This window comes from Girardinichthys multiradiatus, chromosome 15 (genome assembly GCF_021462225.1).
Source record: "Girardinichthys multiradiatus isolate DD_20200921_A chromosome 15, DD_fGirMul_XY1, whole genome shotgun sequence".
Taxonomy (NCBI): Eukaryota; Metazoa; Chordata; class Actinopteri; order Cyprinodontiformes; family Goodeidae; genus Girardinichthys; species Girardinichthys multiradiatus.
Genome location: NC_061808.1, coordinates 18,621,589 through 18,647,469, shown reverse-complemented (window position 1 = coordinate 18,647,469; position 25,881 = coordinate 18,621,589). Strand labels below are relative to the sequence as shown.

The 25,881-nt window shown below is 40.1% G+C and overlaps 1 protein-coding gene across 1 annotated transcript; it reads left to right on the top strand.

Moving 5' to 3' along the window:
* Positions 1-3,245: 3,245 nt before the first annotated feature.
* On the top strand, positions 3,246-24,160 carry LOC124882556 (transforming growth factor beta-3 proprotein-like). The gene is made up of 7 exons (XM_047389001.1): positions 3,246-3,936; positions 12,616-12,779; positions 13,981-14,110; positions 14,224-14,331; positions 14,559-14,724; positions 14,809-14,962; positions 21,447-24,160. The coding sequence occupies exons 1-7, from the start codon at positions 3,591-3,593 to the stop codon at positions 21,603-21,605; spliced, it is 1,227 nt and encodes a 408-aa protein (XP_047244957.1). The 5' UTR covers positions 3,246-3,590; the 3' UTR covers positions 21,606-24,160.
* Positions 24,161-25,881: the final 1,721 nt, after the last annotated feature.

Below are 25,881 nucleotides of genomic sequence, written 5' to 3'. Positions count from 1 at the left end.
CACCAGCAAAGCACTACCACACCATCACACCTCCTCCTCCATGCTTCACGGTGGGAACCAGGCATGTAGAGTCCATCCGTTCACCTCTTCTGCACCGCACAAAGACACGGTGGTTTGAACCAAAGATCTCAAACTTGGACTCATCAGACCAAAGCACAGATTTCCACTGGTCTAATGTCCATTCCTTGTGTTCTTTAGCCCAAACAAGTCTCTTCTGCTTGTTGCCTGTCCTCAGCAGTGGTTTCCTAGCAACTATTTTACCATGAAGGCCTGATTCACACAGTCTCCTCTTAACAGTTGTTCTAGAGATGTGTCTGCTGCTAGAACTCTGTGTGGCATTGACCTGGTCTTCCTTTCCTGGGGCTGTCCTCATGTGAGCCAGTTTCTTTGTAGCGCATGATGGTTTTTGCGACTGCACTTGGGGACACTTTCAAAGTTTTCCCAATTGTTCGGACTGACTGACCTTCATTTCTTAAAGTAATGATGGCCACTCGTTTTTCTTTACTTAGCTGCTTTTTTCTTGCCATAATACAAATTCTAACAGTCTATTCAGTAGGTCTATCAGCTGTGTACTGTATCCACCTCCTGCACAACACAACTGATGGTCCCAACCCCATTTATAAGGCTTGAAATCCCACGTATTAGACCTGACAGGGCACACCTGTGAAGTGAAAACCATTTCAGGTGACTACCTCTTGAAGCTCATCAACAGAATAACAAGAGTGTGCGGAGCAGTAATCAAAGCAAAAGGTGGCTACTTTGAAGAACCTAGAATATAAGACATATTTTCAGTTGTTTCACACTTTTTTGTTCAGTATATAATTCCACATGTGTTAATTCAGGGTTTTGATGCCTTCAGTGTGAAGCTACAATATTCATAGTCATGAAAATAAAGACAACTCTTTGAATGAGAAGGTGTGTCCAAACTTTTGGTCTGTACTATATACATGCTGCTTCTTTGATTAATGTGGATGTTCATGCTTCGATAGGTTTTCAGCAGTGGGTTAATCTTTTAATTTTCGGAGGACTGCTCTGTGAAATCTACATAAGTTGGGATATTGTTTTCTCAGGCCTTCTCAGAACTGTTGTATCACTGCTGATATCAAGTTATACACAAGTGGACTCTATTTACTGATTAGGTGACTTGTGAAGACATCTGTTAGCCTTGAACCAGACTCTAGTTCAAGCCCACTAGTCACCAGAATAATGGGGGCTGAATACAAATGTATGCTACACTAACCTTCTGTGAACCATGAACCATTTTCCTTCCACTTTAAAGTTATGTACTACTTTCTGCCGGTCTCATACATTCCAACAATATATATTAAGGGTTGTGGTTGTAATGTGAAAAAGAAGATGTGAAAAAGGGGATATATAACCAAGCATAAAACATATTTTCTAATTTCTTATCGACACAAATTAAGAAATTATATCTTTGTTATAAAAACCCTGTAAAAAAGACATTTGTAGCTTTGAAAAACCAGCCTAATGAATTACAAAGCGTTGTATATCATACACATATGCCCCATATAACTTAAAGCCAAATGGTTACCATATCAAGTTTGGACATAATATGAAATCATTCCTGGTATGCAAACTGCCAGGCAAAAGCAACATAGTGAACGTTAGATCCCATGTTTGGGTACAGGGCCTCCAGAGGCTGAGCCAGTCTGACCTTAAATAGGTTTAAAAAATGTGGATATGCCTTAAGAATAGAGATAAAGCTGATGAAGGAGGAAAAAGATAAAATAACTCAGAGGGCTGCAAAAAAAAACGTCAGACATTGGAACAGAAAAAAATTACATTTTTGTGGCTGTTGGCTGCAGAGGGCATGGGAAAAATCTGTGCTAGCAGCGAGGAATCATTGATTCTTTTGACTGAAAATGCTGATGTGTTGGCAGAATGCAGTGGATTGAAAAACTAGGTTTTGTTTGGTTGAACAATTGAACTGCAGACGAAGCAGATGAGGGATGTAGCAAACTGTCTTTGTCAGATTTTATTTGTGAAATTTTATAGACAAGAATAGGCTCATAATTCTGCCCTTAATTCTTTGTGGCATAGATTCGGTCACAGATCTTGGGCCACACTGACATGGTAGCATCATGGTAGCACCTCCATGATACAAATCCCCCCTGTCCACCACATACATTTTTTTGAGATTTGGTGACTAACATTTGTACAAGTAAAATGGACTGGTTTGCTGAACATTATTATGTTCAGCAAACCAGTCTGGACTGATGTGCATTATCCAGAGTTCATGGACACAGCCTCAGTTTCCTGTTCTTAGCCAACAGGAGTAAAACCCAGTGTGGTGTTCTTCCTTTAAAACCAATTTCAGACCTCAACAAAATACAATTTTAGTATTTGAGTATACTCCTTTATGTAACTAGATTATAAAAATTTTTTTTACATGTAGTTGTTTTTGTTGATTTGCACATTATGTTTGTCACCTTAAAGGTGGAAAATGTTTTGTAATGAATGACCATGGTAAGATTTCTTTTTAAACAATAAAAACCTGGATTTTTACCAGGTGTGACAATTTGGAGATAGAATACCAAAGTAAAAACTGCAATAAATGTAATACCGAATTGACTTAAATGTGCTGAAATTAATAAATTTTGTAAAAAAAAAAAAAAAGAAAAAAAAAACTTCTATATTTAGGTATCAAAAATATTTTGAAGACCGGAAAAGTACAGAAGAATCATAGAAATCCGAAGTTTAAAAATGTTTGTATCAAATTAACAGTTGAGTTTTATTAATTTTTCCTCTTCTTTTTTGTTAGCGAAGTTAAATAATCAAACGTGGGTAGCAGTTTTGTTCACTAGAGGGCGCACTACCAGGGAGATTAAAACAATATCATGAGAAGACAGCTAGAAAACTAATTACCACAAACATCTGTATCATGTAGCATCATCATAAGATCATATAAAAGGCACCAACGTGATCCCAAGACCAGATCTGGATTCCAATCTGTTCCATAAACTAAACCTTCATGGATATGTTCTAACGCTGCCTGTTTTACACCACCAAAGAACGAAACAGCTACTTTATTTTAACCTTCTTCTCTCTCCCTCTTTTTTTTTTAAATATAATTAGTATTTCAGACTCGATGAGTATGTCAGTGGGCCCCTGATGTGATTTGTGGGCTCCCTGCTGCATGCGGTCCCTCCTCCATCAAACGTCAGAAAGCAGCGGCAGCCTATAAAGCTCATATGAAGCCATATCAGCAGCTCAAAGTCGCATGTACCTCGTTAACGTGACAGCCTGCGGTCAGCCTGCACAGAGCGTAAAAGTTGATGCTCTCAAATTAAACGACGCATGAAAGGGGGAACAAACCGGGCTCTATAGGAGGACTGCAATGTGATGGACTGAGCAGAAGGATACAGAAAGAAAGTCTTTACAGATATTTGAGTCGGATAAATAAATGATGGGCGAACACAAATTCGGATTTCGACCAAGACGAGTTAATCTAGAAGTTAATTATTAGCTGGAAAAGAACAGAAGCACCAACAGGGCTGATTTAAAGGCAGAAACCTTTCTGTGAACCTTCACATTTCAACTCCCAGAGCGAAACAAATGCGGACAGAAAGATGTATCTGGGCAAGGCTCTACTGTTCGTCCTCCTCCTCAACTGCGCGACTCTGAGCTCGCCGCTGTCCACTTGCGCCACCGTTGACATCGACCATGTGAAGAGGAAGAGGGTCGAAGCGATACGCGGTCAGATCCTGAGCAAACTCCGGCTGACGAGCCCCCCGCACTCCCTTGGGCCGAGCAAGGTACCCTATCAGATCCAGGCGTTATATAACAGCACGAAGGAGCTTCTGGAGCAGCTGAGCAGGGATCGGAAGCAGAGCTGCGGCCAGGACAACACAGAGACGGAGTACATCGCCAAAGAGATATTCAAATTCAACATGGTGAACGGAACGCAAGACAACAGTAAGTTCTACCCTTTTCAAAACGTTATCATCGTCTCCGTAGTGCGTAATTACGCACCGAATAAGGCCGTTCCAGCACAGACTCTTTCTGAAGACATAAAGTATTAGTCTAAACATTTTTATTCCTGATGGTACTACAAATATATGTCGATTCTATAATGTTGTATCAATAAAATAGAATGCCATTTAAAAGGCAGCTTATTGTAGTAGTGCTATTAAAATAAGAGATGTAATAAAAATAAATTACATGTAGAGTGAGATTTTTAAAGCGTTTATTTCTTTTCATTTGATAACTGGATCACAGCTACATGTTCTTAGAAAATTTGAATGTAACAAGAGCAATGCAAAAATTACTTTTAACAAAGAAATGTTATGTAATGGGCATGCTATGGTCTGTGTAGTCATGGGTAATACTGCTGACTTGACAAGTGTTCAAAACATCGTTGCTAAAGAAGGTTGCTGTTAACGGAGTGTAGCATCCAAGCGAAAAGGTGGAATGGAAAAGTGTGGTAGAAAAGATGCACAAGTAACATGGATAAAGGATAAACTAAAGTCTGTTCAAGGGTTTGATGGCTGTGGTGAGTCTTTCAAGACCCACCCAACACATACATATCCAGGACTTGGGCTAAATGTCCCGTATTCATTATGTGAAGCCACTCCTGATCCAGAGACAACATCAGCAGCGCCCTTTAGGGGATAAAGAGTGGAAGAACTGAACTGTTGTTCAGTGGTGCAAAGTCATCTTTTCAGACACAAGTAAGTTTTACATTTTATTTGGAAATCAAGGTCCCAGAGTCTGGAGAAAGAGTGGAAAGACACAAAATCCCTGTTGCTTGGGGCCAGCCAGTGTGACATTTTCATGGTCAGTGACAATTTAGGGAGCTGTGTCATCTGCTGGTGTTGGTCCACTGTGTTTCAGCAAGTCCAAAGTCATAGCAGCTACTAATTGTGACATAGATTCTCTATTGTCAATAGAAACATGACAGACACTAGAGTAACACAGATGAGCCAAAGGCCACTAGTAAAGAAACCTGGGCTTTGTTAACACCTCAGCAGAGCCACAGGCTGATCACCTCCATGCCACGCTGCATCGATGCAGTAACTCATGCAGAAAGACCAAGAATTGAGTGCATCTATTGGGCAGTACGTAGACATCATTTTAATCAGGGCGACCTTTCTGTATTAAAAAATGAATAATTTTTTAAAGGGCATATTTGATATCCTAAATGTCAACGAACAAGAATTGTATGATTACATTAGCGTTGAGGCATTGTTTTTAAAATGAACAGAAATAAACACTTAAAAGATACGGATCACTGTGTTTGTAATACATCTAAATGATATAAGAGCTTTGTTTTTTAATTGTATTAATAAAATAAATAAACCTTTGAAGTAGGACTGCACAATACTAGAAATAATTCTGTGACCTTTAGCATTTTGGACAATGTCATTTGTGTCCGGGGTGAGCATCTGCTGACGTAAAACTCTAGTCCAGTTTTAGAAATATGACACCAGCATGTAAAATGCCAATTCATAACACTTGGAATATATTAGCCAACAATTATTGCACTCCAAACAGTGATATGAATATTGCACACACTGATAATGACGATATATTCGAGATATATAGTGCAGCCTTATTTTTTATGATATTCTACTTTATAGAGAAACACATTCATATATTCTGCTAATTCTATACAAAATGCAAAATTGATGGGATCAAATGTGATATATAAATTTCAAAAACTGTGCCATTTGTTTTTATAATGCATACCAAGTGTATTTTTGGTTCTTATGATAAATTGAGAGCAAATGTTTCATTTATTAGTAATGTTAAAAATAATTTTACAAAAGTAAAAACCAGCTGATATTCTTTTTTGTTAAAAGCATCAAGAAATTAGCAATTTTATTTGATATCTGAACTACCCTGAACATAATTTTTTAATATACAACTCATAATTTTTAGCCAATGAGCTTGAACATAAAACATTTTCTAGTGAGTAGAAGCAGTTTTTGTCCTAAGGTTCATAATGTCTATATGAGGTTACTACGCTATCCCAAACTAATTAGAAATTCAGGATGAGCACATAAAAACAAACCATCTTTTTTGAAGTTGGTTTCTGAAACATATTTGCGAATTCAGCAGATGTTAAAGCTGTGTGTGAAACTCTCTGTAGACTCTCAGATATAGTTTGTCACCTACAGAACAACACATCATGGTGGGTTTTTCTATTTGGGTTGCTATTAAATTGTAAAATGGTGAGTATTCAAGATGAATACTCACAGCTCAGTTATGGTTGAGGTGCAAACACACCCTCCATTTCTGCTACCTGTATGACCCCCTCTCTTTTCCAATGGTTATGGTCAATCTGACAGAGAGAGGTATCCCAATCGTTGTGGTTTTTAGTATAACAATGACCATCAGTGGGCTCTAAATGGACAAACTGTCTACTTTTAAGGCTAGGCTTAAAACTTTCCTTTTTGATAAAGCTTATAATTAGAGTGGCTTAGGTTATCCTGAGCTATCTCTGTAGTTATGCTGCTATAGGCTTAGGCTGCTGGAGGACATAATGACCACTTTCACCCTCTTCGCTACATTCTCACACTACTCTCCAATTTTGCATAATTTGCTGTTATTTTAGTTTTGAACTTTATGTTCTCCCTCTTTTCTCTTCCTAGAAGCTACACCTGGCCTGACTCTGTGTCTACCTGTGACACCTTTCTGGAGAGGGTCATCGTCCGAGCTTCTGCTGGCAACAACTTAATGCTCACCCTCTACCGATGATCCACATAGCCCTGTCTTTTAGTGTTTAACCCTTTCTCTCTCCTAGACATGGCAATTGACTGAGCTTAACTGTAACAAACTCTATGTGCTCTCTTTCAGACTCTAACCTTGAAAACTGGCTCAGAGTTTATCTGTTCTTTCTTTCTAGGTGAAATGACTAAAGGAGCTACATCCATTAACATTTACTTTTCCTTCCCATAGAAAGTACTCCTGGATCAGTGCTTCTTTGTTCTCTTTGTGTTTCTGCTCTGTTCTCTCAAACAGTCGTGGTCGTGGCAGATGGCCGCTCACACTGAGCCTGGTTCTGCTGGAGGTTTCTTCCTGTTAAAAGGGAGTTTTTCCTCTCCACTGTCGCTACATGCATGCTCAGTATGTGGGATTGCTGCAAAGTCAACGTCAGTGACTGTCCACTGTCGCTACATGCTCATTCAGGAGGAGTGAATGCTGCAAGTCACTGACTGGATGCAATCTGCTGGGTTTCCTTAGATAGAAAAACGTTTTATTCAATTTGAATAAATAACTGAATTTGACTGCACTGTTCAATGGTTACGATTAATTGGAATGTATGTACCTGATTGTTGTGAAGTGCCTTGAGACGACGTGTTGTGAATTGGCGTTATATAAATAAACTGAATTGAATTGAATTGAAATTTACCCAAAACAAGCTCCAACACCTCATTCCTCTGGGGACAAAACATGAGGCATAAAGTAACTTATCAGCATTCTTCTAAGTATGGAAATGTGTGTTTATCTTGTTATTTTCTTCTTTATTTGGATGTTTTTGTTCAAAGTTCTCATTAAAAGGGAAATCAAATGCTTCTATGTAAAAATCCTTTAAAAGTGGCTGATAATGTTTACTGATGCCTGCTGGTCAGTTTGGTTTTTGTGCCTCTTGTGATGTCATCAACCCAAACATACACAAAGCTATTTTCTTTAGTGTGTTTTGTGAAATCCTGCAGTGGAAATCCATACTTCTTCACCCAGCTGTGTTTTTATTGTCTGCACTCATTTGTTAGTGGGGAAAATACACCACTGGATACTATCTTTAAAAACTGAAGGGGCAGCTTGCAAATGAAAAGGAAATGTGCTTTACTACTGTGCTCTCCCACCCGTTTTAACTCTGAACCAGGAAGGTCAGTCTCCTCCTACACTCCACTCTTCTCCCTCTTGTTTTTACCCCTTGATGGATCTTGTTCCACCTCCCAGATGTTACCATTTCCTTTCCAGTCAGGGCCAAATGAGAGGGACATTTGCCTTGGTGGATGAGGATGCCTTTATGGGAAAGTTAACAGAAGTTGACAGGAAGGGTTGGAGGATAGAGGGGAACCTCCTCGTTAGGCTTGAGAGAGGGATCCCACTTTTGGTAAAGTCCTCATATATTCACAGCCACACATGTTAAGTTGGTGCTCAAAACAAGCCCACTGTGTGTCTTGGCGTGATAATTACACACACAGGTGGCCTGTGAGGGTGAGATCACCTCACTGTTAAGGTTTAGCTCTGCTAAACTGAGAGTGAAACACAGCCTTTAACATGAATGCCTCCATTATGCCTTCAATTTATTGCCAAAATACCACTAAGTGCGTTTTTGGTGCTCTGTTTATAATGAGCTTTACTTTGGATGGGGCCAATTTGTCAAAATAGGCTGCTTAGGCTCATTTTCTTCTTGCTCCACTTATTTTATGTCAACCTTATAGATATTATCTTTTCTTTCTTTATAGAACAAAAGCCATGGAAATGGAAAACTTGTGGAGAGAGTTACACGCGTTTGTGGTCTGAGTGAGAGAGAAGAATAGGATAATAAATGCTGAAGAGAGCCTCACGGTCCAGAGCAAAGCCAAGCTTATTGCATCACAGTGCCTTTGAAATCAACAGGTTTTCCTGAAGTCTAATTTTTCCCTCTGTAATGTTCTGGTTCAAATCTTACAAAAGGAATTTGGACCAAAAACATCAAACAGTAGGTTCCTGTTCTCAGAACCTTAGATTGGCTTCAGGTAAAGTTATGTTAAACTGAAGAACTAGAGTTTATTTTAGGATAATCATCTGCAAACAGCTGAAAAACAAAGAGACAAAAAGAAGATTCAGTTTACAAGTTTCAACAGTAATCTTTTAATATGTGAACTTGTTTTTCAGGGAGTCCCGTTTGATTTTGTATATAAATGTATTTTTTCACATACACACTCCTGTTTAGCTACATATAGTGAGGACCATGTGTTGACTCCCATTGATTTTCAGTCATTTTCAACTCTTTCAAACCTAACCCTGACAATAACCCTAAACCTAACCATTACCAGTGCATGCCTAACCCTAACCGTAACCTAAACTCAATTCACACCTTAATCCTAAACCTAACCATTAGCAAAATAGGTCGTGAGGACCAGCAAAATGTCCTCACTTTGGTACAAATGGTCCCCAATTTGATGGTGATATCGGAAAATTGGTTCTCACTGTGATGCCAAGACAGGAACGCACACACACACAAACAGAGCGTAACCACTAAAACTTAGGTACTGTTTTATATGCCGGAGCCAGACTGATCTTTATCTTTTTTTATTATTAAGTCTTAGAGAGAATACTGCAACATTTAATTTAAAGTAAAAAGGCAAACTCTTGGCAGATTTCATATTACTGACTTTTATACAGGTATTACAGCACCATCTGCAATAATTACCACCTCTGGTACAAATGTGTACCATTATTTAGATTTGCTGACCCTAAGATGCCACTCTTTGGTATTTTTGATTTATTTTTGTATCTACCATCCTCCTGCATGGGGGCATGGGGGCAATATAAACTTGGGTGCTTGTTTAGCCCTGTTTTCAAGGTTGGATTTTTCAGTATGAAATTTTGTCATGAAAACCAAAAAATATATATTTGAAGAGATTGTTTTCATATATTTATTAGGGGTGCATATAAGTGCTGTATCCAGTGGCATCAGTTTTTGATATTGGCCATGTGGGCAGTTGCCCAGGGCACCATTAGAAAGCGGGGTGCACAAAAACCATATAAAAAGTATCTGTTAGTTACACCCTGAAAGAGTTTTGCAATGATTTTATACATGCCAAGGGAAGTTAACACTCCCCTGTGTTGTGTAAACGCCTGTACTTGCTGCTGAAAATAAGGAGATATGGATGTGTTGTTAATGTCTTCTCTTCTGTTAGTTAGATTGTCTGGGCGATACCTTTAAATATGCCAAACTAAGGAATGTAATTAAATACCATTGACACACATTGGGAGAGTTCCAATTTTATCTCTTCTAGCTTCTATGCAGCTTTGTCATTTGAAGCATTATTTGAACTCTTTTCAAGACTTCAAGGTACTCAAGAAAAATTTAAGCAACAACTGAATGAAGCAAACTGAAATCTAGTCTACTGAACTAATTCTTGGCTTTTGTCAAAAAGCAGCTAAGTTGGGTCAGATTTTAATTCTGCAAAACACCAAACAAAGTAGAATGCTGCTAAAATAAGGTGCATTTTACCACAGCACAAGCTGGTCAGTAAATCACAGGAAAGATTTCCATCTTGGGGATTTATGTGTGTGACAGATCTGGCATATGTCAGTGTCTGACTTTAGAGAAGTCATCATGATAACAAAGGCTTCAGCTCTAAAAGTTTATCAGCAGAACTGAGTATGTCAAGGCCTTTGATGCACAGATACCACTGAGATGAAGTCATGTGACAGTCAAAAAATCTTGGTGTTTCATTTACAATGTTATCACTTTCTCCAAATATAGACAGAATCTTTTGGAGAACCAGGGAGGAATTTTGATAAGAGAGGTAGCAGCTGACCTGTCACTGCGGGCTGGAAAACTAAGTGCCAGACTATCTTATATATTGCAGTGTGTTGAATTAGGGGTGTGAATATGTTCATATAGGAGCCCTGTACATTACTAATCACATTTATAAAGATGATGTAAAAAAGCTTTAAAAAACCTTAAAATAAATTCTATTTTCATTACAATAGCATAATTTAACATTGAAAAAGTTAGAAAAAATCTCGCCTTTTAATGTGAGTAAATGTATGCATTTTGAAATAAATTACACATTTAGAAATAATTCCTTTTAACAGTATATCTGGCACATTTATTTATACCCCTGCTTTAAAGGTGGAACCCAATTTTGGCAATAGGACAGCAGAGGTAGGGATCTTTCAACTTTATTCTTTGTATGACCTCTTTAAATTATCCAGAGTTCTGGGTTCTGTAATGCTGTGACCTCTTCAGCTCACCCTACAAGTTCTCTAACGACGGTGGCAACTGTGGTAGAGGTTCGTCTGGTCTTGGTGGGTTGCTGGCTCGAACCCCCGTTCTGTCTGTCTCAGTCATTTTGTCCTTGGGCAAGGCACCTCACCTTCCTTGCCTGCTGAGGGCCCGATGGTGCAGATTGTATGGCAGCCCCACTTCTGTCAGTCCGCCCCATGGCAGCTGTGGCTACAATGTGGCTTACCACATTCAGTGGGTGAATGAATGGGTGGAAGAGTGATAGTAGTGTAAAGCACTTTGGGGTCTCTGGGGACTTCATAAAGCGCTAAACAAGTGCACGGCATTTACCATTTCTAGATGTTGGTCTGGGCATTTAGATGGATATTAAAGAAGATTGATTTTGCCCCTGGTGGGGCCATAATCTGTTTATCATTATCCTGGTGAAAGATCCAGATGCGACCCATTTTTAGTTTTTATTGCGGAGGCCAACAGATTTTTTTTTAACATGTCTTGGCATTTCAAAAGGTTCATGTATTCTAACAGGTTTCCTGGATTCCGAACCCACCTGGAGTATTTAAGTCCCATCTGACCATAACTTGTGGTTCAGGTTCAAGTACCAGTGGAGTTTTGTTAACTCTACATGTTCACATTTGTGACGGTAGGACAGAAAAGGCTTTTCTGGGCATCACTTTGAAACAACTGTCTGAAGATCTCTAACAGTGTAGTTTGGAGGTTTTTTGCCTCTCTTACCCTTCTCTTTACAGTACGTGGTGGCATGTTAAAAGTGGGTCCTCATTCAACCTAGTGGCCAGAAGCTGAAAGAAACGTACTTCTTTGTTGCATCATTTTTAAACCGCAATGTAACAGAAAGTCATGCGTTACGAATTTGAACACTCACTGAAACTCGTTGAAACACTAATCAACTTAAGACAAATCACAAATTAAAAGTTGCAATAATTTTATAGGAATTTACAAAGGTAACAATAATTGTGCTACTGGTGGTTTTGACAAAAATATTTTCTGAATGTGAGATTATTTGCTTAGTTAAAAATGAAATGTGGCAACAATGACATAATAAAGTTCCTTAATATCATGCTGCAAAACACAGATATTTTGTCTGCACTGATGAAGATTCAGTCACTTCTGTATGTGGCTGTCATGCTAGGGGAGTTTGACTCTTCTCAAGTAATTTAAATATAATGTTTAACCAACTGGAGCATCATTATGCTCTAAAAACATTAACAGTAAGCGAGGTGATGATGTCCTGGCACACTAGGAAAGTGAGCCTTTTACTATGCAATATAGTATGTACCATTGGTGCATTATAAACAATATGCATAAAGAAGAAACAATAATATCACTGGTATTTTAATGACATAAAAACTCCTATTGAATCTATATCTGTTTTTTTAATCAACACATTTTCTTCAGTCTTTTTCTTTGCTGTCAAACAATATGAATGTAAGAATTTTGGATATTCAAAGACTTTCTGACTTTCTTTTTTATCTACAGATTTTCAAGTTCAAATAAATATTTTCTATAGTCCAAATATTGATGTTGTAAACCTTGAGATCCAGTCCCAGTTTAGTTGGAAACTTTTATTCTGACAAATATTATTGTTTTATGTGAATACTTTACTAAGTTTCAGCATGTTTCTTTTTTCTTAAAAGCCTTGTTTTATCCTTTTTTGTCAACAGATGATCTGCTCTATTGCCCCAAAGGCATGACTTCTAAAGTTTTCCGCTTCGATGTCTCTACCATGGAAAGGAACTCAACCAACCTCTTCAGAGCAGAGTTTCGAACCTTGAGGGTACCAAACCCCAGCGCCAAGAGGAACGAACAGCGGATTGAGCTCTACCAGGTGCGTAAAGGTAGCGTTTCTTTGTCCTTCTACCAATATCAAATTCAAAAATCTTTTTTATACTCGATTTCTTTTTTCACAATGTTGCTTCCACATTTTCAGTCCGTCATAAACATTTATTAACCCCTTAAGCCCTAAGATATTTCTTTCTTCAGCTGTAATAAGATCCCTAAGTTCTGCTCCATAACAAAGAGGCCAAATTTAACAGCCTCCTGCTGTATTTTCAAAAGAAACACGGGAGAGTTTAAAATGATGTAAATCTCCCTGTCCCATGACCAAGGCTGGAATAAATTCAAAAAACAGCAATCCTTAAATCTTTAAAGGGTCTTCCAACACTGCTCAAAACACTTGAATTTGTATCTATTTTGTCACAGTAAAATCACAAACTACAATTTGGATTTGATGCAACATACCAACACAGAGCAGTGCTTATTTGTGAAGTGAAAGGTTTAAAAATTTACTAATTGTCTTCAATATTTACTAATACAAATCAGAAAATTCTGGCATGCATTTTTGTAGTGTTCCTTCCAGAGTCAATACTTTGTTGTAACAACTTTCAATGCAACTACAGCCACAGGTCTTTTGGGTTACGTCTACTAACTTTGCACATCTAGACTAAACCTTTTGCAAATTATTCTTTATAAAATAGCTCAAGCTCAATCGGATTGGATGGAGAGCATCTGTGAACATCAATTATCAAGTCTTGCCAATGATTCTCTGTTGGATTTAGGTCTGGATTTTGACTGGGCCATTCTAAAACCTAAATATGCAATGATCTAAACCATTCATTTGGAGCTCTGATTATCAGTTTAAGGTTGCTATCCAGCTGCAAGTTGGACCTCTATTCCAATTCTTATACATTGCAGACTGCAACCAGCTTGCCTGTCCCTACTGAAGAACATCCCCACAGCATGATGCTGCCACCTCCGTGCTTTTACATAGCATCTTTATTTTTCTTGTATCCCCATGTGTGGGAAACAAATATTTATCATCTTTACAAAAAGTGTATCCAGTTACACTAATGTCTAGAAAGCCTTAAAATAAAACCATCTTTGATTTCAGAAGCATCACACTAAAAAATTAGATTGACCAAAAAAATCGACCTTTAAACCTTGTTAAGAAATATTCCGAATAATTTGCTTTTGCAGTATCTCTGAAGCAAGAAAACCTATAATTGAAACTTTTTAATCACTGTTTGCAGATCATGAGACTAAATGAGCACATTAGGAAGCAACGTTTCATTGCAGCTAAAAATGTGCAAACCAAAGGCTCCCCTGAGTGGATCACCTTCGATGTGACTGAAACTGTGCGGGAGTGGCTTATAAACAGAGGTGAGTTCATCATTATCTGAAAGAGTTTAAAATAAGATGTCATTATTTACTCCTACCGATCTGACAGCTTTGTTTTTTTTACCACTTTGCCCTCCATGACTGTTTGGCGTTAGGATCTAATCTTGGTTTAGAAATCAGTGTGCATTGTCCCTGCCATACCTTCAGTTCGAACGGTGACATCATTGACAACGAAAACGAAATCCTGGAAGTGAAATTTAGAGGTGGGTTTCCTTAGTTAAGCTGCCTCTTATTTAAGTGATTTAGTGAGTGTTTGATCATACATTTTGATCATACATCATAATCTCCATTGTGTGAAAGTTTAGCAAGCATAACATATTGTATATATACTTTTCAAATTGCATTGTATGATTGATGAAAATCATGAAAGGAGAGGCTGTAATGGTTAATAGCTGGTTATAGAGCAGCTGGATCCTTTTCTGGGATTTAGGTGTTGCTGGAGATGAGGAGCAGAGTCGCTTGGATCTGGATAACCTGAAGAAAAATAAGGAACAACACCTTCCCCACCTCATCCTTATGATGATCCCACCCCACCGCCTGGATACTCACTCCACTCGTCGAAGCAAAAGAGCGCTGGACACAAACTACTGCTTCTCGTAAGCTTTCGTTAAGTAACAGAAGCAAGCTTAAACCTCAAACGAACTCTCTGAATGTCTTACAACTGTTCTTCGTCTCCACAGAACCACGGAGGAAAGTTGTTGCGTTCGTCGGCTCCACATAGATTTTCGGCGTGATTTGGACTGGAAGTGGATCCATGAGCCCAGTGGCTATGATGCCAACTACTGCTCCGGGCCCTGCCCTTACCTGAGGAGCTCAGACACAACACATAGCTCGGTGAGAAGGCCTATGAAGTTAAAATTAGAAACTTAAAACCAATGTGTTCAACCTTATCAGGAACCAGTTCACACCATTAAAACTGTATTAATTTATTTTCATAGTTCAGCACCTAAACATTTTAAATTAAGTTTAAAGTCCTATTACGAACTAGTTCTTGTTAATTTTTTTTATTCTTATTAGAAAAAGTTTTTAATAATAATATATAGATCATGATGTCTTGCATCAGTTAGCATACTGATTAGGCCATTACCTGGAATTTGCACCTGGCAATTTTATTTATTTATTTATCTATTTAATTCTCTCACTTACATAAACTGTATTTTAATGTGGATAAATTCTAAGAAAAAACAGTTCCCATTCACATATTTTCATGTGTTAGGTGTCAAAAAGTAAGATGTGTGTAAGATTTTAATAGAAAGCGTGTCCATTAATACTGCATATTTAGTTGCAGCCACCCTAAAGCACTTCCTATGCAGTCTGAAAAAGAAATAGCTTTATAAATAGCATTTATTCAAAACACTTTATCACTCACATGTTACTCAAACGCATTATTCAGATTTGGCGTAAAATTTCAAAATGAAAGCCCTATATGAGGATATTAACTATGATTCACTGCATTAATAATATCGTCCATTAATAATTGTTCATTATCCCAGGCAAATTTCTGTCCAGATTAAAAGTTATTCATCATTAGAAGTCACTCAGTAAGTTTAATCCACATCTGACTTTAAAAGGAAAGCCCCCTAAACATGGGATATTTATTTATGCATCACAATATCCGTAATCCATAATACTGAGTGACATTTACAGAAATGTTCTTCTTAATCAGGACAGAAATAATCATTGACTGACAGTTTGTATTAAAAAGATTATAAATACAGGACTTCTTTTTGCTTTATTTTTACTTTATTTTTGAAAAATGTACAGTACAGACCAAAAGATTGGACACACCTTCTCATTCAAAGAGTTTTCTTTATTTTCATGACTATGAATATTGTAGCTTCACACTGAAGCATCAAAACTATGAATTAACACATGTGGAATTATATACTGAACAAAAAAGTGTGAAACAACTGAAAATATGTCTTATATTCTAGGTTCTTCAAAGTAGCCACCTTTTGCTTTGATTACTGCTTCACACACTCTTGTTATTCTGTTGATGAGCTTCAAGAGGTAGTCACCTGAAATGATTTTCCAACAGTCTTGAAGGAGTTCCCAGAGATGCTTAGCACTTGTTGGCCCTTTTGCCTTCACTCTGCGGTCCAGCTCAACCCAAACCATCTCGATTGGGTTCAAGTCCGGTGACTGTGGAGGCCAGGTCATCTGGCGCAGCACCCCATCACTCTCCTTCTTGGTCAAATAGCCCTTACACAGCCTGGAGGTGTGTTTGGAGTCATTGTCCTGTTGAAAAATAAATGATGTTCCAACTAAACGTAAACCGGATGGAATAGCATGCCACTGCAAGATGCTGTGGTAGCCATGCTAGTTCAGTATGCCTTCAATTTTGAATAAATCCCCAACAGTGTCACCAGCAAAGCACCCCTACACCATCACACCTCCTCCTCCATGCTTCACAGTGAGAACCAGGCATGTAGAGTCCATCCGTTCACCTCTTCTGCGCCGCACAAAGACACGGTGGTTGGAACCAAAGATATCAAACTTGAACTCATCAGACCAAAGCACAGATTTCCACTGGTCTAATGTCCATTCCTTGTGTTCTTTAGCCCAAACAAGTCTCTTCTGCTTGTTGCCTGTCCTCAGCAGTGGTTTCCTAGCAGCTATTTTACCATGAATGCCTGATTCACACAGTCTCCTCTTAACAGTTGTTCTAGAGATGTGTCTGCTGCTAGAACTCTGTGTGGCATTGACCTGTTCTCTAATCTGAGCTGCTGTTAACCTGTGATTTCTGAGGCTGGTGACTCGGATGAACTTATCGTCCACAGCAGAGGTGACTCTTGGTCTTCCTTTCCTGGGGCGGTCCTCATGTGAGCCAGTTTCTTTGTAGCGCATGATGGTTTTTGCGACTGCACTTGGTGACACTTTCAAAGTTTTCCCAATTGTTCGGACTGACTGACTGACCTTCATTTCTTAAAGTAATGATGGCCACTCGTTTTTCTTTACTTAGCTGCTTTTTTCTTGCCATAATACAAATTCTAACAGTCTATTCAGTAGGACTATCAGCTATGTACTGTATCTACCTCCTGCACAACACAACTGATGGTCCCAACCCCATTTATAAGGCTTGAAATCCCACTTATTAAACCTGACAGGGCACACCTGTGAAGTGAAAACCATTTCAAGTAACTACCTGTTGAAGCTCATCAACAGAATGCCAAGAGGGTGCGGAGCAGTAATCAAAGCAAAAGGTGGCTACTTTGAAGAACCTAGAATATAAGACATATTTTCAGTTGTTTCACACTTTTTTGTTCAGTATATAATTCCACATGTGTTAATTCATAGTTTTGATGCCTTCAGTGTGAAGCTACAATATTCATAGTCATGAAAATAAAGACAACTCTTTGAATGAGAAGGTGTGTCCAAACCTTTGGTCTGTACAGTATATCCTGATTATTTTCAAGAAGTATCTTAAAAAATGTTTAAAGAAGCTAATTTAACATTAAAGTTCTTAAAATATGTTTCCTCTGGTTACATTTGGAAAACACTCTGTCACTAAGGCATGCTTTTATTTTGAAATGTAGTACTCCAGCAAACTGAAGTATTCTCTCAGTTAGAGTCAACAGTATACAATAAATCAATTAATAATCCTGACTGGAAGCGCTATCTACCACCAAATCCTTAGCAACAATATTACAGCAGTTAACCAATGCTAGCAGCTCATTTTCAGAACCATAATGAGGCTAACCTACTTCCCAGGGGCTTGACCTCAGCCAATAGGAGGGAACCTGAGGTGGTGCACTGTCCCAAAGAGTGCCCCCTCTCTCTCTGTCCTGCCCTCTTTGTTTCTACATATCCTCCTGCATGTTGAGACGGAAAACGCAATACAGCAATTAAGAAATGCAAAAAAGAAAGACGGAGTTAAATGGGTTCAGCGAAAACCGTTAGGGAAAAAAATAGAGCAGGGATATAATAGAGGAGAAAATATGTCAGTGTTAAGAAAATGTATTTAAAAAAAACAAATACTTTTGAAGTAAAACATCATAATATAATTGTGAGGAAATAAATACAAAACAAAAGGGCAATGGAAAATAATATAGTAAAAAAATCTCATCTGCCCCTCCTTGAACTGCCACCTTAACGTGGTGGAGGTTTGAGTGCTCGAATGATCCTAGAGGCTATGTTGTCTGGGGCTTAAATGCCCCTGGTAGGGTCTTTCATGGTAAACAGGCTCTAGGTGACGGGTCAGACAAAGAGCGGTTCAAGAATCCTTCATGAGGACTAGTAAATCGAGGCACATGACGTCCCACCCTGGAGCCATGCCTGGGGTCGGGACTCGCCAGAGAGCGCCTGGTGGCCGGGTTGCTCCCCGCGGGACCCGCCAGGCCAAGCCCGAATGAGAGACGCGTGGCCATCCCCCAGTGGGCCCACCACCTGCAGGGGAACCGTGAGGGATCGGTGCAAAGAGGATTGGGCAGCGGACAAAGGTGGAGACCTCAGCGGCCCGATCCCCGGATGCTTAGGCTGGCTCTAGGGACGTGAAATGTCACCTCGCTGGGGGGGAAGGAGCCTGAGCTTGTGCGGGAGGTCGAGAAATATTGACTAGAAATAGTCGGGCTCGCCTCCACGGGCTCGCCTCCAGGCACAGCGTGGGCTCTGGAACCCCTCGAGAGGGGCTGGACTCTCTTCTACTCTGGAGTGGCCCACGGGGAGAGGCGGCGGGCTGGGTTGGGTTTTCTTGTTGCCCCCCATCTTAGCCGTCTCGTGTTGGGGTTTACCCCAGTGGATGAGAGGGTTGCATCCCTGCGCCTTCGGGTTGGGGACAGATCTCTGATTGTCATTTCGGCCTACGGGCCGAGCGGTAGTGCGGAGTACCCAACCTTCTTGGCGTCCCTGTCGGGGGTGCTGGATAGTGCCCCTCTCAGGGACTCCATTATTCTGCTGGGGGACGTCAACGCCCACGTGGGAAACCACGGTGACACCTGGAGAGGTGTGATCAGGAGGAATGGCCTCCCCGATCTGAATCCGAGTGGTGCTTTGTTATTGGACTTCTGTGCTAGTCATGGATTGTCCATAATGAACACCATGTTCAAACATAATGGTGTCCATCAGTGCACTTGGCACCAGGACACCCTAGGCAGGAGGTCGATGATTGACTTTGTTGTCATATCATCAGACCTTCGGCCGCATGTTTTGGACACTCGGGTGAAGAGAGGGGCTGAGCTGTCCACTGATCACCACCTGGTGGTGAGTTGGATCCGCTGGAGGAGGAGAAAGCCGGACAGACTTGGCAGGCCCAAGCGCATAGTGAGTGTCTGCTGGGAATGTCTGGTAGAGCCCTTGGCCAGGGATGTATTCAACTCCCACCTCTGGGAGAGCTTTGCCCAGATTCCGGGGGATGTTGGAGACATAGAGTCCGAGTGGACAATGTTCTCTGCATCTATTGTCGATGTTGCTGCCCGTAGCTGCGGCTGTAAGGTCTGCGGTGCCTGTCGCGGCGGCAATCCCAGAACCCGGTGGTGGACACCAGCAGTAAGGGACGCTGTCAAGGTGAAGAAGGAGTCCTATCAGCTGTGGTTGGCTTGTGGGACTCCTGAGGTGGCTGACGGGTACCGTGAGGCCAAGCGTGCCACGGCCTGGGCTGTGGCAGTGGCAAAAACACGGGCCTGGGAGGAGTTCGGTGAGGCCATGGAGAAGGACTACCGGTTGGCCTCAAAGCAATTCTGGCAAACTGTCCGGCGACTCAGGAGGGGGAAGCAGTGCTTCGCCAACACTGTTTACAGTGGGGGTGGGAGGCTGCTGACCTCGACTGAGGACATTATCGGGCGGTGGAAGGAGTACTTCGAGGATCTCTGCAATCCTGCCATCACGCATTCCCTGGTGGAAACAGAGGCTGGGGACTCGGGGTTGGACTCTCATCACCCAGGCTGAAGTCACCAAGGTGGTCCAAAAGCTCCACGGTGGCAGGGCTTCGGGGGTGGATGAGATCTGCCCTGAGTACCTCAAATCTCTGGATGTTGTAGGGCTGTCATGGTTGACATGCCTCTTCAACATTGCGTGGCGGTCGGGGACAGTGCCTCTGGACTGGCAGACTGGGGTGGTGGTCCCCCTTCATAAGAAGGGTGACCGGAGAGTGTGTTCCAACTACAGGGGGATCACACTCCTCAGCCTCCCTGGTAAGGCCTATGCCAGGGCATTGGAGAGGAGAGTCCGGCCGATAGTCGAACCTCGGCTTCAGGAGGAGCAGTGTGGTTTTCGTCCCCGCCATGGAACACTGAACCAGCTCTATACCCTCTACAGGGTACTTGAGGGTTCATGGGAGTTTGCCCAACCAGTCCACATGTGTTTTGTGGACCTGGAGAAAGCATTCAAATGTGTCCCTCGTGATGCCCTGTGGGGGTGCTCCAGGAGTATGAAATCTGGGGCCCTTTATTAGGGGCCATCCGGTCCCTGTACAAGCGGAGCAGGAGTTTGGTCTGCATTGCCGGCACTAAGTCGGACCTGTTCCCGGTGCATGTTGGACTCCAGCAGGGCTGCCCCTTGTCACCGGTCCTGTTCATAACTTTTATGGACAGGATTTCTAGGCACAGCCAAGGGCCGGAGGTTTGGGGACCAGTGGATTTCTTCTCTTCTTTTTGCAGATGACATGGTCCTGCTGGCCCCCTCTAGCATACACCTACAGCATGCGCTGGGGCGGTTCGCAGCCGAGTGTGAAACGGCTGGGATGAAGATCAGCTCCTCAGAGGCCATTGTACTCAACCGGAAAAGGGTGGCTTGTCCTCTTCAGGTTGGAGGGGAGTTCCTGCCTCAAGTGGAGGAGTTCAAGTATCTCGGGGTCTTGTTCACAAGTGAGGGAAGAATGGACCGGGAGATCGACAGACGGATCGGTGCGGCTGCCGCAGTAATGGGGGCACTGTGCCGTTCAGTTTTGGTGAAGAGAGAGCTGAGCCAGAAAGCGAAGCTCTCGATTTACCGGTCGGTCTACGTTCCTACCCTCACCTATGGCCATGAACTTTGGGTAATGACCGAAAGAACGAGATCCCGGATACAAGCGGCTGAATTGAGCTTCCTCCGTAGGGTGGCCGGGCACTCCCTTAGAGATAGGGTGAGGAGTGGCATAACACACTAATATGAAGTTTGCTCTGATAGATCATTTTTTCTTTCACCAAAAATACTGAAAAAGTATCATGCAAATATATGTGTTTGCACATATTCCCGTGTCACAGCCTGACTGTTTCTCCACTTTGAAATAACCCAAATCTTTTCCAGATTTCTTCAGTTACACCCAAGCATAACAACCTAAACAAAAGACATAAAAAATGTGTTTGAATGGGAGTTTTTACCTCCCTGCTTTGCTTCTTAACAGCTGCTGAGCCTATACAACACTCTGAATCCAGAGGCCTCCGCCGCCCCCTGCTGCGTTCCTCAGGACCTGGAGCCCCTCACTATACTCTACTACTATGGAGGGACCGCTAAGGTGGAGCAGCTCTCCAACATGATCGTCAAGTCTTGCAAATGCAGCTGAGAGGACATGAAAGCCTGATTGAGGGGAAAGATTTCACTAGGTACAGACCAAAACCTTGTAGACCTCGAGCTGTGATGAATACATAAACTGGCCCTGTGGCCTGTGACTTGGCTCTGAACTAAAACTGGTATTTTTTTTTTTGTTACTTGTTACTTTTGCTGTTACAAAGTCACTCCTGAGGGGCAAGTTAATTTTAAACCCTACTCCAAACTTAACCCCAGCTGAATAAAACTTAATTCATGGTTTATTTTCGGCTTCTGATCTCAATCAGAAAGTCCACAAAGTTACAATCTCTACATTGTCAGTAGTGCAGCTTTTTCATTTCTGTCCTAAATATTAAATCTGCTCCCCTGAATGGTCGGATTTCTTTCTGGCTGGTGATTTTGTTTAAACTTTTCTTCAGTTCCCTTTTCTGTAGACAGTGGGCATTATCTTCAAACACAAAAGGAGAAAGGACAGACTTGCTGCTGTATCCAAAGTCATAGCTGTGGTCTGGGGAAAGGAGAGCTGAATGAGAATGCCTGTTGGATTTGCAATGGAAATGCAATGAACAAAGAAATTGAGCCAAGCTTTTCTCTTTTGGCCAGCCAGCAGCGGTGGCCCTTTTATTTTCTGTGCATCTATTAGAGCGGATGGACAGGAAAGAAGAAAAGGGAACCTGAATTGCAGGGAGGGATTTGGTTGGAAGCCAGCAACGAGTGCGCTGCCATTCAGTGGATGTTTTCGTTCCTAACAGGTTCAAATTATTATTTTTTTCTCCTCGAACATCAAAGAATTTACTGGAAGAGAGCAAGTGTTATGCAACAAGTTTTTATGAGATTTCTTTTACATTAATAGCAGATTTTGTCTGTTATGTAACTTGTCATATAGTGATTGTTTCACTAACAGAAGAGAATTGATGCATATCGCCATTATCCACAATGAAAGCTATTTTACTATACCTAGTGTGATGTTACATTGTAATTTAAAAATATTGTGCAACCTTTGTATCTTTATTGGACTAGTTTAACCTGTTGTTTGTGATCCAGTACGTTTCTGCCTGTTGTTGAAAGCTGGGAGTCCAAAGAAAGTAAAATCCCATCATTTTGTAGCAATACGAGAAAATGTAAGTGTGCAGCTCAGTAAGTTCAAGGTGTAGAAATAAAAATAAACGTAAATCTGTCCAAAGTTTAACTTTCTGGAGTTTCTTTGGACAATTGTATTGGAATCCATTTGAAGCATATGTATTGAGCTTTCTAAACAGTAACACAGAAATAAATACAGTAATCAATATCCTCACTAATATTAAATGTAAAGTCATCAAATCTACATCATGCGTTTATGTATCTGTCTCCTTTTAATGTTATTCTAAAAGTTAATTAAGAAACATTGATGCACCAATCAGCGTTTTGAGGACACTCGGATTTCAGATTTTTGCCGATTCTGATTTATCTTTAGGAACTGAAACTAACAGCATTTAAAACATCTCTGAAAGAACTGAACATTTTTACTGTCCTTTCAATAAAATTAAATACATAAATAAAAATAAAAAAGAGCTGTCTCTAGCTGCACCTTAAAACCTACTAATACACTAAAACCTTTACGATAAGTAGGTGTCTATCAAAAACATAAAACTAAAAATGATGCACTATATCTCCTTCATAAGAGTGATTACAGCTTCTTAATGTTTTCTTACACCCTTCAAAACCTACAAGTGCGGCATATTATAAGAAATGTGTTTATTGTAATTGTACCTTATAATGAAACAGCTATCTAAATAACTGAGAAGAAAAAGCTTTGATATTCTGTTATTTCATTAAAAATGCAGCTATTTCAGCAGCAGCCAAATTCACCAATTTTTCTCTGCTTTATTAAATCTGTGTACTTTCACAGAATTGTTTTTTGGTTACTTTGTCGATGGTCTCTAAGCTGTTGTCTTACATTCAGCTATACATAAATGCAAATGTCATTTCCAGCTCAGATTATTAGTTTTTTGAAAGGCGAAAGCATAGGTTTTACTTGTCTGCCCTAAATGGGGGATGAAATTTGGAATTTATTAATGATTTGTTTGAAAATTTAAAATCCTTGGATCAATAAGTCCTCCAACATTATGGTCTTTAACTAGATCTCTGTTCCTAAACAAAAGAAGCACATTTCAAATGAATGTGTCTCATTCAATTTTTTATTTCTGCAGCTGGCACTTGCTGAGCTCTGTAGTGTGTAATTTGAAGCCTTGCTGCCTTCAGTTTTTCTTCCTTTTGTTCTTTTCTATTGATTGTTCAGAAAAACTCACCTGTCACATTTCATTGTTACCAAAACACTGCAGTCTCTGTTTGTTTAAATGCAGTGCGAAGACTTGATGGAGGAATATGGCACAGGAAGGGAAAAAGTCACAATCTGATCGTAGCTACATGTAAAGTTAGACCTCATTTTCTTCTGAGTGTCAGGAGAACGTGTCTGAATACCTGTACTGTTTGACGTATTCCCCGTCAGAGTCATCTATCCTTTAAGATTATGTTTTTGGCAGTAATACTGTTTGATGAAGTCTCTTATTAAAAATACAACATGCTAAACCATGCAAGCTCTTTTTCAGCTGTGGCTTAAACTATTCACTAAGCTATTTACCTTTTCTGCAGCAGACCTGTGAAAACACTTAACTCCAGATGAGGAAAAGATGAATTTATCCACTGGTTCAGTCTGCCACATTGAAATGTCATTTAAAATGCCATTTTCTCATAAGTAAGAAAAACATGAATTTTACTTGAATCTCACCAGCCTCACCTGTTTCCTGCAAGCACATGCTCATTTTTTTCCTGCTTCATGCTGGAGTAATAAATCCAAGAGCTCTTTTTCAGAGATTTATGCTTAACAGTTTTCCCAGGCGACACATTATAAGTCTTATTTCCAGGGCATATTAACATGCAGAAATGTCACTTTTTTCTTATTTTTCACTAAAACAGTCTGTATAAATCACACAGAAACCTGCAATTCCCAATTAATACCACATATTAAAGCACATCTAGCATTTTGTTTGGTTTTGTAAGACTTTAATTAATCAAAGCAATCTAATTCTGATGTACAAAGTCCCAAACTAAGTTATTTTTATTTTGTTTGTACGATTTTGTTTGTTCAGGTTTAAAAATTCTTGATTTAAAAAAAAAACACTTGCCATGCAGCTAGAAACTGATCAATATAAAAACTTCTTAAATTATTTTGAAAATGTAGATAAATTTATTCAGCTCCAGCCTCTTTACACTCCTCTTAAGTAGATTTATTTTACCTCACTGACATATTTCAATGTTAAAAAAGCAAAAGTTGGAATGAACAAAAAGAAACATACAGATGATATAAAAATTCTACACAACCTTGTTAAATTGGTGGGTTTACCTGATGGTTAGCAGAAGCCTGCAGGTTTTGTGTTAGCATTGGCTAGTATCTGGAACTGGTCATAATTTCCTTTACTTTAACTAAGGCCCAAGTTCCACCTGAAGAAAAACATCCCCAAAGCATGACGGTGCCACCTCCATGCTTTACTGCTGATACGTTGTCTTTTTGTGCAGTGTTGTTTTTGCACCAAGCATACCTTAAGGAATTATGGTCATTAATTCCAAGTGTGGTTTTATCACAACATAACACATTTTACCGCCTGTTTTTGGAAAACGTCAAATTAGCTTTTACAAAATTTAACCAGGCTTGGTTCAATTACACAGAGGCACTTTGAATGATGGTGGGTGAATACTGGCTGCTTTTTAACAGGGGTTTGAATGTTGTGGTTAATTTTGAACACAGCCACATCCCTGGTTACAAGAGGGTATTTACACTTTATAGTTTTTTTTGTTTTTTGTTGTCACTTCAGGATGTTTGTTGTTGAAGTTTTGCAGGTTATAGGTTTCTTTACAGGTAAATTGTATTTTTTCAAATGTTTTTTAAATCACAAGAACTTGGCATTTCAACAGTGGTGTGTAGACTTTTTATATCCACTTTCTGAAAAGAATATGAAATCATCTGAAACAGGACATGGAAACATGAGAGCTGCACCTAAGCTACTGGTTCTGCATTTTATGCTGTCCTCACTGAAGATCTGCAATCACTCACAGAGACTTGGGGCTAATGGTTTGAGTTAATATGGACTGACAAATAGCCAGAGAGAATTTCCCCTCTCTGCATGCCCATTATCGTTCCCTGTCAGAATCAATCAGAGATGGACCATGATGGGAATACAAAGACCAGAGGGCAACCTCAGGTCTAAACAGGAGTTGGAGCTTTAATGGCTTTGCAGACAGCCATGTACTAACAA

What these genes read in the sequence shown, in the direction of transcription:
- LOC124882556 (XM_047389001.1), top strand. Translation starts at nt 3,591, where the DNA reads ATGTATCTGGGCAAGGCTCTACTGTTCGTCCTCCTCCTCAACTGCGCG. An exon ending in GAACGGAACGCAAGACAACA is followed by an intron (nt 3,937 to 12,615) that starts GTAAGTTCTACC and finishes TTTTGTCAACAG; the next exon opens with ATGATCTGCTCTATTGCCCC. An exon ending in GACACAAACTACTGCTTCTC is followed by an intron (nt 14,725 to 14,808) that starts GTAAGCTTTCGT and finishes TCGTCTCCACAG; the next exon opens with AACCACGGAGGAAAGTTGTT.